Consider the following 14,955-nt stretch of genomic DNA (forward strand, 5'->3'; position numbering starts at 1 on the left):
GTCCCCCCAGCGCCGGCTCCAGCAGATTAGTTGCGAGATTTGCTGCACATCGGCTTCCTAACGCTCGTGATCAATCACACACCGCTCCACGGCCCCGTGAATATTAAAGATAAATATTCCCCGAGAACGCAAGAGGGTTAGATTATTGATCCAGAAAGATCATAAAAACTCCTGCATCCATGCATCCAATATGCGAAGGGAAAGCTGAATAAAACCGACACGTACCAAAGACATCACAGGACCCTTAATGATACATACAGCGTCACGGACACACATCAAATAACCCTTGCATCAGTACTACTACTCCGTTACCTATTTATTACACATGTATGATACATTTTAATGAAGAATTGTAATTTAGCGCATTGCTGGAAAAAAGTGCACACAACTACAAAAATGACTTCCAATATATAATGCATGGATTGCAACGATATCCTGTGACAAACAGCACCTGACACAAATGCCTTTTCCCAAAGCTAGGAGGGAGTGTCCCCTAGAGGAGCAAGTGTTCAAGACTGCCGTCGTACAGCAAGGACAGTGGCCGGAAAGGAAACTCCACCGCGCCCGGCACCTGCCATCACTGTTGACTGTGGACAAGTATCAGCTTCGGCAGCCCAGTGGAAGCTAGGGTTGTTCCTAACAGACGGATAATCCCACACTTGGGCACTGCCCAACCTAACAGACAGGTGAGAAGTGCCCCTAATTCCTTGACACGTTAATATCAAGTATAAATACCCTTTTTTCCTCACATAAAAAGCTATCCCAAGGTTAAGACGATAAGAGGACACCAGAAGCCAAAAGGTTGTCTGCCCCTACCAATCACAGCTCGTGACCCCAGTGAGTTAGCTCGACACGGGAACCAGGACTTACGAAAGCTCGATTTATCCTCAAAGGCAACATACAAGCTGGCTGTGCGAGATAAGAAAAATGTAGTGGAAAATAGAAAACTTTTGGACCTGCACGATGCTACCGAGCAAAGTATAATTCAACAAGAACACGTTTCCAGATGAAAAACACAAGAGCGTGCATCCTGAACCATACAGAAGAGATCTTCTAAGACAGAAAAGGCAGGTGATGCCTTCTAGATCTAATTTCCCAAATTCGCAGTCCTCTCTGCCCCCTACTCAGTTCCTCTTGCGAACTTGAACAAATCGACCTTTCAGAGAGAACCATCAGTCAGTCTACCAGCTGTTGAAAAATCATCCCGCTTCAACAGTGAAAATACAACCTTGAGCCTAAGGCTGAAGAAGAGTTATCATATGAAAACCTGATGTTTGTGTCTCTTCTTAGGATAGTAAACAAACTCCATAGTAGATTAATCCATTTCAGTCACTGCCTGGACATTTTAAAGCATACAGCACTTTGTACTTTCATGTCTAGCCTCAATCCTTATGTTCTGTTTGCATTTGTTTTTATCTAGTCTCTATATTTAGATATATCGCAAAGCTTTGTTTCAAAAGCTGCAGAAAACAAAGTTTATTATTTGATGTGATGATCTGAAATAAACTCATCTTATTTAAGATTCATCAACACCATCTGTGCTGAAGCCCAGTCTTGTGTAAACCCTAAAATGGATCAAACAAGCTATACAATTGGAATCTTATGGGTTCCTCTCCTTTTCTAAGCCAAGCACACCATGGGTTAACTATACTGAGATCTTTGAAAGAATGAGCCACTAGTTTTTCCGAGATGACCTCCAGCATACAGCACTGCAGTCCTGGTTGTCTTAATTTAGTGCTTTAATCCCCATCACGGAAGACAAGTGCCGCAAACACATACGCGCAGGCACAATATGACATGTGCCTGGAAGCGTATTGTGCCCTGAAAAGATTTATGTTACACATTTTGCCACGCAGATATTCATTTACATGCTGAGCAGGCATCTCTAGCACTTAAGAGACAATAGTTAAGTCTCTGCTCTGGAATGTGTGGAGCTACATGCCATCCTCTTGATCACAGGTGTCCATACACTTCCTATCCCATCAGAACTTTCTGGATCAGTAGTGAAGAATACAATCCATCATTAGCCTATCCCCAGAGAGTGCACGCATCTGCAAGGTATAATGGCTCATTCTTCAGGCCACGTATTTTCTGGCCTCCTATCGGAGTGAAGGGCAGTGCTGCGTCGTATTGTTGCCTCACAACCCTGGGGCCCCGGCTTCAATTCCTGAGCTGGGGTTCCATCTGCATGGAGCTTGTATGTTCATGAGGATTTTCTCCAGTTTCCTCTCAGTCCAAAGACGTACTGGCAGGTTAATTGGCTTCTGGGAAAACTGGCCCGGGCGTGAATGTGTGCTTGTCTATGTCCGTCCGTCTGTTCTGCGACGGACTGGCGTCCTGTCCAGGGTGTACCCTGCCTTGCTCCCATTGCTTAGCCGATAGGACAATAGGTTCTGGGTCCCCCGCGACCCCGAATTAGATTAAACAATTAGAAAATGGGTGGGTATCGGAGTGAAATCCACGCCCGGATTTAATCCTGGTCACCCGCGGGCTCAGATCGGACACAGCGCCACTCTGCCAGGAGACAGGGTCATCTGCCATGGCAGCATTCCACACCGATCAGAAGGTGAAGCTGAAATTAAGCTCAGCTGCCACTGCAGTCCTTCCCAGCACGTGTCACTCTGACATCTCTATAGGTCCGGCACTCAGACTCAGCAGTGTGCATCCACACAACCACTCACTACTATCATTGCCAAAGTGGATTCTGAAATCTTTGCTTTTTGAAACACAAATTTGAGAACGATATTTAATCGGCTGTTGTGCCAAGCAGCTGAAGTATGAATGGGACTTTAAACTGATAAAAAAATATGGTATTCATGCTTAGGATGTCAGCCCTCCGTGGGGTACTTTGAATTGAACTGAACCAAAACAGGAAGTGAAACTAAAGGCGAAAGAGAGACCCAGGGGAGGCTTGAGTATACTCTGGGTCACATTTCCCGTTTGTGGAGCCCTTCTGAGATGAAGAATGAACAGAAACATTTTAACAGTTTTGTCAGGCAATATTTTAGTCACCCAGCTGTGGTTCCAGATAATATGCAATTAATCTTGACTGATAAGAGCCAAGACAGGCCTACCTTCCAAACTGTGTCTGTCACCTCTGAAAACCTCCCGGGCCAAGTTAATCATTACTGTGCATGATTGTTCAAAGCATAAAAAAAGCCTACACACACACACACCATTGGCAGGGTGCAATTAAGAGGGCCGATGTGAGGCACTGTAGATACTGCAGACTGAAGGATCCAAAAGGGTGTAAAAAAAAGAAGGCCATGTTCTCTGAAAGAAACACTGCAGCCGTTCAAATTACTTTACAACTAGGACTTCCTTCCTGCAAGGCTGCAGTAAAAAAGTATTAATATTCATTGAGAAATGAAGGACAGAATTAAGTTTTGGAATTAAGTTGAGGGTTTTGGACGCAAATTGTAGGTTGTTGACCAACTTCTGCTTCTTATTTACCATCTACTTAGTTTTACAAAGAGATTATTGAAAAAACAGGATCTAGCTAAATTATCCAAAACAACACAGTCCCTAAACAGGGAAACCTGTGCTGCCAGGAATGGAAATATTCTTACTGAACATGAGGGGGTTTATAATGTGCACAGACGGTGCAGAACAGCAACAGCTTTTTAACTAGAACTGCCTTTTCTCCCCTGTTGCCGTGTTGAAGGAAAAATCATTTGAGCATTAAAATTAATCACTGCAATTTTTCTTCAGACTGTACTGGACAGCCACTCTATAAATCAGACAGATAAATTTGCAGCCAGCGTATGCTGAACTCAGATGGAAGAGAGCCCCGGCGCACGCCGCGAAGACGGGAACGCCGCGCACCGAAGGAGCCCCCTGCTGCCGGAGGGGGCAGGCGCCCGCGGAACGAGGCGTTGGCTGCCACAGGAAGCTGCAGCTCGCGTGGCGCCAGAATGTGGCGCAGAGCTACAGGCGGTCGGGCGGTCGGGCGGTCGCCTCGCACCCAAGAGAGGGCTTTTGGTCTCCACAAGGCCCCAAGGCAGAACATCCGCCGCCTCTTCCCTCCTCTGCTCGCGGCGCCCGTGGCGAACAGGGCCTCCACCGCAGCTGTGCTGACAGGCGCCTCCAATCGCGCCGCATGAGGGGCTGGTTCGTTTTGGTTTTTATTACCGACGGAGCTGCCAGGCTTGAGTGTGACTATGGGCGTTTCAGGGACCATAGGGGGCCGCAGCCTGGAATCCACCCCCAACCCCACCAAATCTGTCAATGCCAGTGTCCACTGGTCACTGCACCATCATGGAACCCCTCTGTGATGGCACTTACAGCCTTACACTGCACTGTGCTCAGTGTCCACTCAGTTCCACCTCCATGTCCCTCTGACAAGGAGAAACAGAGACACTGCACTGTTTGCGATGTGTGCTGTCGCACCCTGGGAGCACAATGCCCAGGACCCTGGGACCAGGTGAAGCCACTGTCGCAGAGAAGAGAAGCAGGAATGGGAGCACGGATGAGCCAATAGCCTCTAGCTGCTGGATGGGATTCTGGAAGAAGGGACAACAACATGCTGAGGAAGTCCCTGCTGCCTCTTTTTTCCCCCATTTTGTGTCACGTGCAAACAAAATCTCACAGGTATTAAAAACCGTTCAGAGATGCCAATGCCCAAGCTTTATTACTTTTTCCACACGAAGGGCTTGAATAAAGTAAGTGCCCTATTTAAAGGCAGAAGAAGGTGGTAATAATACACAGTACCAGCTAACACACGCACACTGGGTATGTCTTTGCTACAAGACAGCCTCTTCGGATTCGTATTGATCTCAGAGCTCAGAGATAAGAGATTTTTTGAGAAGCACGTACAGCGTTTGGGCTGGAGAAGTAAGCTCTGCCTGGAAATTTTCATTTAGCTTGAGAGGAGGGGGGGGGGAATCAATTTGCAGATGATGGGAATCAGATTGAAGATTACAGTGCCTTCAGGAAAGGTCAGCTGTGTGTGAAGTCACCCAGGGCACCGATGACTCACAGTCAGACACACAGCGCCCCGCCCTCAGCCATCACTAATTAAATCACAAATCGATTTAAGCGTGTGGTAGCTGCCTTTTAATTAAAGAAGGTGGCTCTCATCTGCAAACGTTTGAGAACAACTTTAAATCTGAGAGGTGTAACTGTAATCCTGAAGGTTTCCATCCATATGCACACTGTGCTCCTCAAATCTTCTGCTCCAGTAGAAAGGTAAGCAATGAAAAAGCAGCACAGAGAAAAACTCAGCGATGGTTTATGAAATTGAGGGGAGTAGAAAAACTATAAATAACGCATCAGGAGTAACAATAGTTTTCAAGACCGAGAACGATTCACATGTCTGGTCCTGCCAAGACCATCGCTCTCGCAACCTACAAGGAAAAGGTACAGGCAATGGTCCTTGAAGTCAGTACAGTATACCACACATCCATGAACCATGCCCATCCAAGCGAACTGCCCCATCTAAAACATAATCGTGAGAAAGATGAACACTCGGCATTTTCACGCCTTTTCAGTCAGGCATGGGGTTCATGATCTGGACAGACTCTCGCCGTCCCTGCCACACGTTTCTCCACGAGCAAAGAGCACGTGCTGGAGCCAGGAAGGACTGAGGACGGTCACTTTTCGGAACCCAACCCCCCCCCCCCCCAAGAAGCCGGAGTGAAGAGAGCTGGTGGCGCTACAGCTCCTCCGGTACGACAGGCCACCGTGGTGAAGGACAGCGCCTGAGAAGAGCTGGCACAAGGTTCAAGGAGTCTTATACTTTCTGCATGACAGGGATGGGAGAGGGCGAGAGAAAATGGTAGAAGAAGCGTGCGGAGTTTCACTGGAATTAAAAAATTAAAAAGCAGTTCCTGACTGACATGACAGTGATGCTGGATTCTCATTTCTGTAGCACTAACATCTCTCTCCAGCTCACCTGGTCATATAAAGGCCTACTACTGCAGGTGGTAGACACTGACAGTGTCAATCGGGGAGTAAATAAAATAGCCAATACACTTGGAGTAAGCGTGTCAATGCAGATAAACATGTTGCACTGCTAAGCCTCTTACCTAATTAGTGGAGGCCTTTTGTTTGGAGGTTAAAAAACAAATTACAAATCCACAAGATTATCCAACACTAAATTACTGAGGATATGCCTGCAGAATGGGTTTGATTTACAGGTCAAATGATCTGTTTTTCCGTAGTTTCCAAAGCATTTAGGATTTATTTGTACCCCTGACAAGCACTGAAGACTTAATTGTTTGATTTCCCATTGAATGCGACCATCAAATTCTACCTAGGCATATAACAGACATGACTGGCATGACGATGACTTACAGCACTTTCCCCAATCCGCAGCTGAGCTGGAACAATTGTAGAAAGGTTAGAAATCTGACCTTAGTCACAGACTGCTTATACTGAGAGGAGACAATGCCCTGTTAAACTCTGGTTAAGCTTGAGGAGCAATGCGTTTTATTTAGAAATGCTGAGATAAGTTCAAATATTCCTGTAAAACCACAAGTCAGCAGAAATCAGGGAACAGGTTAAAATGGTGATCTAAAAAAAAAATCATAATGGAGATTCCCAGCACTTAAGCAGTCTTGCTAAAAACCGCAGAAAGCCGACTCTTTGCACTACTGCAAAATAGGATATATGCTTACACAAGACACCTGTCACTTACTAGAATTTGGAGTGTTTGAGAAAAATCAACTATTGCAGAAAATCCCTTTGACTGCTGGACTCAGTCTGGCTACATTTCTAGCCAGAAATACTGTAGAAATACTGAATAGAAAGTCTTTCTAAAAAAAGTGCTTGGAGAAATGAATTCTGAAAACGGCCCCTGATTTAGCACACTAGCAGTACAATCCTGAACAGCCATCAGCTGAAGAAACTGCTATATGGAACAAGTTGCCTTTTCTCTCTCTCTCTCTGCAATGCTCAGTGAACCTCTGCAGATGCCAACGACAAGAACACAGCTTTGTACACATCGATTCAAACTCAACTGTTCGGCAGACAACTAAACTGAACCCTCCCCCCTATCTGGCAGAATCAGCAGAAGCTGTATCTGAGCCCAAGGCAGAAGTACAATCTTTATAAATAAGAGACTGAGCTTGCAGAGGCAATCTGAAATGCCGCTATGAATTTTAAATCTTTCTTTTTATTTCTTCGGCTGTGTCTCCTCGGATGACAGATGAGAATGAAAAATAATTATGTAGCGTTCCTCGACGCACTTAATGCAAGACGTGCTGGAGCAACCAGGGGCGAGAGAAGCCAAGAACGGAGAGATTAAATAAGGGAAAGAACATACGACACAGAAGGCCCCTTCTCTGCCTCTCCCACCCCCTGCCAGCCCTTCCAGAAGAGGCTCCTGTGCAGGGTTTTTTACAGAAGTAATAAGACCCTAATCCAGCAGGGTCAAGGTCAGGCTGTCGGTCTGTCAAAGTTGAGGCTCTGGGAGGCTGTCTGAAAGCACACAGGAGCTGGGAGCAGAATGTGTGCCATGTAGACAGCCCTCAATTAGGAGGGACCTGAAAAGGGATCTTGAAGCCAAAGCTGCACTGCTTCCAACACCTGCTTACGGCATGTTACACTGTGCAATTAAATTCTTCCCCCCCCCCCCCATTATATTACGGAGGTTAGTCAATGTCATACTCATGTTGCACACCAGCAGCAGAAGAAAGGGCATTGCAGACCACATCGTTCGAACCATACCCCTGTACGAAGGCGGCAGACATCAGAGAGCGATTTGCACCTCAAACTTGACCCCTCTTTTTCCACCTGGGCCGTTACCTCACCAAGCAGTCAGGCAGTCCGGCCACAGGGTTTCAACTGACCACTTGAAGTAACTAGTAGCCCCTTGCGCTCTTCAAGCATCCGATCATTTTGGGGGGGTGGGGGGGATAGTGGGCCAGTGGGACATGATATCGGGATGGTATAATGAAAAAAAAACATCTGCATTGCATTATATATGTAATTTATGGGACTGCAGCACAGATGGCAATGGGCGCAGACAAGGATGTTGGATGAGAGAAAAAACACAGCTGCACTTGATCAGCCTTAAGAGCAGAATTGCATTTTTCCATTTTCATAGAATCACACACTACCATTCAAGAACCACCCATCCATTTTTCCAACCCCTTCATCAAATACAGTGTCCTGGGGGAGCTGGAGCCTATCCCGACAAGAAACGAGCAGGAGGCAGGATACACCCTGAACTGGCGTCCCATCCATCACAGGGTACAGACAGACACTCACGCCAGGGCCAAAGTCTCCCAGAGGCCAATTAACCGCCCAGCATGTCTTTGGACTGTGGAAGGAAACCCACGCGAACATGAGGAGAACATGCAAACTCCACACAGACAGCACCCCAGGAATTGAACCCAGGGCAGCAGCAATGCTGACCACCAAGCCACCCTGTTCCAGAACTAGTCTTCAAAATGAGTACAGCAGCCTGCGTGGGACAGGTTCATTCTGTATTGGTCTAAAGACACTCCAGCTAACCAGCTAGGAAGCTGCACTGTGTTGTAGATGCAGGTTATTTACCAACACCTTTAACCATTGATTAAAGCACTGCTGCAATTTTTAACTCCAAAAGAAAATAAAAACTGAACTCATCATGTAGGCTGCTTTTATGAAGAGAGAATATCCTCTAATGATGGGCCTTAAACAGGCTTCATGAAATGTTAATTCCATCAATGCATCACCAAGCAGGTTGGTAAAAACATGGCGGCTCATTATCCCACACTAATTAATCATTCCTCTATAAAGGAAAAATGTAATAAAAGTGCTAGGAGATTTATTTCTTGATTAAAGTCCATCAGAAATCAGGTTCTTTATCACCCACCACAAAATGCTTTTCAAGAATAACTATATTTAGTCCTTTAACAACCTGCTCCATATCTGAAGTCTTTGGGCTTTTTTTCCTGAAACAGCTAGTTTTCTTGGACATGTGACAAGGAGCTGAGTGCAATTTACTAGAGGAAGCTTAAGAGAAGGGTGTGTACTGGGTTTTGTCAAGCTAGCATCAGCTCTTTTCCTTATACAACAATGTCCCACAATTTTCAAGCAAAACAAAGGGTTAATAATTTTCTAACTTTTTCTGTTCTGTTTCAAGTTGCCCTATGGCCAATGTCATTTATTTACTGCACTCCTATCGGCTGTTGTGTGCATGAAGAAGTGCAAGTTTATGTATCCTTGTATTGACCTGGAGGAGACAAAATGGCAGCTTCCAAATCTGAGCATGTGGTAGATTGCTCCTCCCCTGTTTATTATGTGTGGTCCAATAAATCACTAAACATTTGCATATAGCCAATGAGAATAAGGGGGAGGGGCCTTGAAGTCTATAAAAGCCCAGGGCAGGTAGAGAATATGGAAGCAAGACGCCTTTGGTTTTCCTTCCACTGTGACCGATTCCTCTTTCCGACGAGCACCAGGATTGCCTTCATCCCAGTATTAATGTTTTGGATCGAAAGAACTTTCATCTTAATTTTAAGGAATATCGATACTGTGTGTAATCAAAGCGCGCAAGTGAATGTTCTTAATGCGTATCGATGACTGGTTAAATATACTGCTGCAGGTGTGAAATGCTCTGTTATTAAACATTTGTTCTGCTGACAATGCTTTACGTTTACGGCCTAAACTGGAGCATTTTACCTCCATACAGCAATAGCCACTACAAAAAGACTCAATCCAGATTTGGTCATGATAATTCAGTTTCAGTTTTCTGCCTATAAATACAAATAGTGCAAGAGTGTGGTGAGTAGACAGTTTCTCCCCCCTTTACTCTAGAACAACAAGCACACTCTTGGGGGGAGGGGGGAATGAAAGAACCAATGATATTTCAACATAGTGAAATCTGAACATGCGCATTTCCACTTGCTCATTTGACTCCAGAAATGATTTTCTGTATGCATGTGCACATCCTAGTTTCCTCTTTTTCCCCCCCTCAGTCGGAGACCATCTCTTCCAATGTCCTGCCTCAGCCAACACACTTTGAACAGAAGACAGTGGGAGGACAACCCAAAGACTTCTTCAGAGGAAGGGCACAGCTGCTCATGTTGGTTGTAACTGGTTCAGATTTCTTTTTTTTTTTTAATCATGACGTATGCCATGTGCAAATACTGCAGCCCAAAATAAATTTCAAAGAAGGTGGCAATCACTGTGGTTACTTTCGAAAGATCTCTGGGACACAAAACAAAGGATAGTGGGAAGTTCACTTGCTGGAGACGGGTGTTTGCACAAAACCGTTTCAAACAGGTGCCTCTTTAAAGCGCTGCACTGTCCGCTGGCCACAACAAACGACCTTTGCCTCTTGCTATCTAGCGCCAAGAGCAGAAGTCGTTCTGCTCGGCTACCGACTTACCATTGCCACATCTCCCTTACTGTACAGACTGCAATGCCTCGTGTCGTTATCTTTAAGAATGTTATGGCTGAGCCAAAAGGTCAAGAAGGAGAAAGAAAAAAAAGAGAGAGAACATGGACTCACCTGCCATGAGCATGGAAATCCAGATGCACAAACCTCTCCTCGTGGGACAGGGCCCTCTTGGCTCGCTGGTGTTTCTGATGCAGAACATCTGTGTCATACGACAAGCCCTCATAGTGCCGGATATACTTATTCAAAGGGTTTCCATAATGACCTGCAAGACGGAGAAGACGAACAGGTCAGATGAAGAGAACTCTCTCCACTAGCAGAACAAAGGCAAAATGAAGGCAGAAGGACTTAAGAATGCAAACAAATGCAAAGTTCATCTTTTTATTAAATCCTCATGGTTTCAGAAAAGGTCAAGAGTTTACAGAAGTAAGTGGAAGTGGAGAGAAACTAGCCAGGGGATAATCAAGAAACAGTGGTCTACAAAGATGCCCTTTTGTACCACTCCTCCACTTGGCCAACCTGCACCGCTGATGACAGGGCTTGGCTCAGTCAGTCTCCCCCTGCTCAGATAACAGAACCAAGGCAAAACGTCAGCCCGGGCTAATCTGCTCCTAGGAACAGAAGACCCCACAATACACACCCCAATCTGTACGCATGTGGTGCCTTTTAAAACAACCAGCCTAAGTGGACCTACAGTTCCATAGTGACAGACAATCTGGTTTGTAGGAACAGACCTCACACTGCCGTCTGGAGGCAATTAACTGAAAATTATTGTTAATTTGTTATTTATGATAAATCAAAAATAACATAGGTAAAACCACAACTAAAGGTGACGAAATAGAAGGCAAAAGCAAAGTTGAGAGTACTGTACACCATTTGAATTGCATGTAGAAATCATAAGGTATCCGGTGAGCTAGGATATGCTGACGTACTGTAATACAATTGCATAACTCGTTTCAAAATTTGGTTACGTTGAAACCATGTGCGTGGCACAAAGGCAGGATGAACAACTACCCTGCTCCTCTTTTCTGAAACGCGGGGCCAGTGAGAACTCCCAGAGACAACAACCGATGTACTGGGAAATTCTATGTGGGGCCGTCAAATAAATCGTGAGGTGCTGAAAAGTACACATCATCTGCCTTTATTTCAATGGAAACAAAAACAGCAGTAACATTAGAAACATGAAGAGATTTAATTACTGTTTTTTTAACCTACGCTGCCTTCCTAGCCTGTGTGAATGTTAACTTGCCTACAAGCAGAGGGGCAAAGGCAAGGCTCTCTCTCCCAGTACGCGTTCCAAGGAGAGTAAGCTGAAGTAATCTTGCTGTATATTTAATGCTATTATTGTGCCATGAGATGTATATTCCGCTCTTAGGTTTTCCACACCAAAATAATCCGAGATCTAGATCCCCGGCCTCTAGAGTTCTCTGATCATCTCATTACTGCCACACCCACTAACCTCGTTAGGTACTGCCGGACCTAGCTGGTGAAAAACAGTCCTGACTGGTATTTTGGTTCTTTACCGGTTCAGTTCAGTTTATTTGTCATATGCACAACTGCAATGAAACGCTTATTTGCATGTATGCTCCAATACAGAGACATAAAAGGAATCGCCAAAAACAAACACAGAATAGCAGCAGCAACAACAAGTTAAATAACATACAACTTAACAAAAAAAAGTCAGTATGAGAGGGGGGGAAAAAAAACAGTGCGCGCCAGTGGTTGGGGTAGAATTCAGTAATCTGACCGTGTGTGGGAAGAGACTCTCTCTGAATCTGGAAGTTCATGTCTTTATGCTCCTATAATGCCTACCAGAGGCAAGTGGGGGGAAAAGGTGAGAAACCAGGATGACGGATATCCTTGGCGATACTTCCAGCCTTCCTGAGACAGCAAGTTGTAAAATGCATACATCCGTGGACATAAATAAACCAGCCAGAGAGGCTGCTGTGGAGTAGGTCCTGTGGAAACGCAAGCAGCACTCTCCCCCCGAGTCACCCCATGATGAGGAAACGACTCGCGAGACCCTGACATGCTTCGGTGTTACAACTCCCTGAGGAAGGGACAAGACAAAGCACAGCCCTCACTGCAACTACTTCAGGTTATGCAAGCTACAGCTGATTACACACACAGCATAGCACTGAAGAACAACAACACCACTCAGTTCTTTTTAAACTCGGAGCTATGACCGTGCGGCAGTTAGCACGGTTGGGTCCTTTTTCAATCCCAGACTGGGACTCCTTTCCCGGCAGAGTTTGCACTTTCCCTGTTAATTCAAGTGGGGTTTTTGCTACGGCCTCCGGTCTCCGGTCTCTTCCTCCCTTCCGTCCCAGCTAAGTTGAGTGCCGTCTCTGAATCGGGTGAGCGCGCCTGTGGCCTCCAATCTGGAGGGTAGCCCCACTTCATGCTTGCAAGACTGGCTCCAGGTTCCCAAGATCCACCCTTGGAATAGGCAAGTTTTCCCCGATAACAAATGGACAGATATTTGTGCATGTTCACTCAAAATAAGGCAATTAAGCATGAAAATCCCAGAAATTCTTCACAGCCGTTTTTCCCCCGACAGCCTGCTGCATATAAAACCCAAGATGAACTGAACTGGAGCCCCATCTGCGCCAGGAGGTTTGCTTCTTTCTCACAGCAGAACTGGGCTGACTGAAGCACAGCACAGCAAAGCAAATTTAATTTCACTCTGGTTCACCACCTCTCATAGCCTCATAAAACACAGCCTCGACTAGAAGTACCATTTGGAACAGAAATGACACCACATCTCTGCTTTCTGTGCAGGTCTCCTTCTGGCAGCCTGTCTGTTAAAAACCTTCAGGCTGGGGGCAGAGCCTTGGTAAACGCAGGATGCGTCCCTTGACCTTCATGCGCTGAATGGACTCTCAGCAATCACAGAGAGCTCTGCAGTCACAAAGGAAGTCAATTCACACGGAAGCAGCACAGCAGGTCCAAGCTGCACCTGCAATTGTGTGATAAAAACTCTGCATCTCATTCCAGCTGGGAAATATCACACTTCACGGCTGATTTATAGGAGTGTCTACAACACATTTTTATTCAGCATAAGAGATTTCTGTTTTAAACTGTACACATTTTAGGTGCACTGGAATGATTTATTCGCACCCACAAACAAATGGCCCAGATAAAGAAATGGCACCTCAGTGTACAGAACACGCTATAAATAAAACACACGAGACGCTTGGCAAATATTAGAGAACATGCAATGAAATAAAGGTTAGGGTTAAACCAAAAAAAAATTAAACTGTGTGAAAACCGTTTCAGATAAAATATGGAACTGCCACTTGCACTGCGTACCAACGTGCAGGGGAACAACGGGAAGAGGAGCAGGGCTACGAGGGAGACTTATCCAGGAGTTCCCCAGGATTCCCGGTAAAAACAGACAAAAGGGCAAAGCAGTCCTGTAGGAGCCCTGCCGAGACCAGCCTTGGCCCCCAGAAACTGGGCAAATGAATGTGAACACCGTAGTACAATCAGAAGATGTGTGTGAGTGTGAGTGACGGAGATTTTAATAGGTATTTTAATGTGGCTTTTTCCCTGGGCTTGACAGGACCCCTGCAGAAAATTGTCAGGTGTGGAGACTGTTAATGAGACAATACCACCATGGGGACCCTGAAGCTACAACTGGAAAGAACTATGGGCACTTTTCCAATAGGGAGTGAAGACTGCGCTCGTACTGTACAGACGTACACAAACTCTTTTTAGGCTGTTTCACATCATGGATCCACATTTTTTATTTTACCAGTCCACGGAGCACGGTAGTTTCTAGAGCCCATGAGCTGTTTTAATTAAAATCAAAAGCCACTGGAAATGCCCTATATTGATCAACAGCACAGTTGATGGCCAGGTCAAATATTGAGAGGGCGCCCGGTCCAGAGGGATCGGCATGCCCCCATCGCCAGCAGCAGCCCGTGAGCAACCAAGAACCGTCCCGCTGCAGGGCGCCGAGATCCATCTAGCACTTTTTTACGAGCTGGAGGCTGCCGTGCAAACTGCAACGCCGAAGCAGAGGAGCAATACGATCAGCGCGGCTTCGGCTCTGTGAATGTCCTCCCACTCCAGGGCAACAGGCCTGCAAGCAGCAGCAGCACCTGGCTGTAGGTTTCTAAAAAGCTGCTGCAGCCCACAAAACCAGAAACGGGCCCGAGGAGCTTTACAGCGGGAGTCTTCTTTCATCCCCTGACCGAGCGGTCTGGCAGACTTCATTTGCATGTGAAAAAGGAGCCTGGAGTTAGCCGTGCTCCTTCAGAACGGAAGGAAATGCAGGACCAATTTCTTATCAGCATCTTCCAAGCACTGCCAATCCATGTCAAATTTACATCTGTCAAAGCCCTCTCGGCTTCTTCCCGGAGGGTAAGAAAAAAAAACTAATGGATAAGAAAAGAAAAGTAAATTGCAAAGGCAGATACCATCTAACACACAAAAAATAGACCAAACAAATCTATTTAAGCAAATGCAATTCTGTTTGCCATTTTAAAGAGAAAAACAGATGTTGATTGAAGATGGGAAAGCGCCAGTAAATATATTATGACCTCTCAGGATAAAGGAATAGAAGAATACAAAGAAGATCTAATAGTAATAACACTAAAAAACAAGATAATTTCCCATATTTT

The 14,955-nt window shown here is 45.6% G+C and overlaps 1 protein-coding gene across 2 annotated transcripts in view; it reads right to left on the reverse strand.

Annotated features, from left to right (window-relative positions):
* Nucleotides 1–14,955, reverse strand: part of adam10a (ADAM metallopeptidase domain 10a) — a 95,319-nt gene that overhangs the window by 58,953 nt on the left and 21,411 nt on the right. For both annotated transcript variants that reach the window (XM_006628724.3, XM_069190531.1), the window contains exon 2: nucleotides 10,442–10,592. In XM_006628724.3, the coding sequence (XP_006628787.3) occupies nucleotides 10,442–10,592 (151 nt within the window). The remainder of the gene's footprint in view (nucleotides 1–10,441; nucleotides 10,593–14,955) is intronic.

This window comes from Lepisosteus oculatus, chromosome 5 (genome assembly GCF_040954835.1).
Source record: "Lepisosteus oculatus isolate fLepOcu1 chromosome 5, fLepOcu1.hap2, whole genome shotgun sequence".
NCBI classification, from domain to species: Eukaryota; Metazoa; Chordata; class Actinopteri; order Semionotiformes; family Lepisosteidae; genus Lepisosteus; species Lepisosteus oculatus.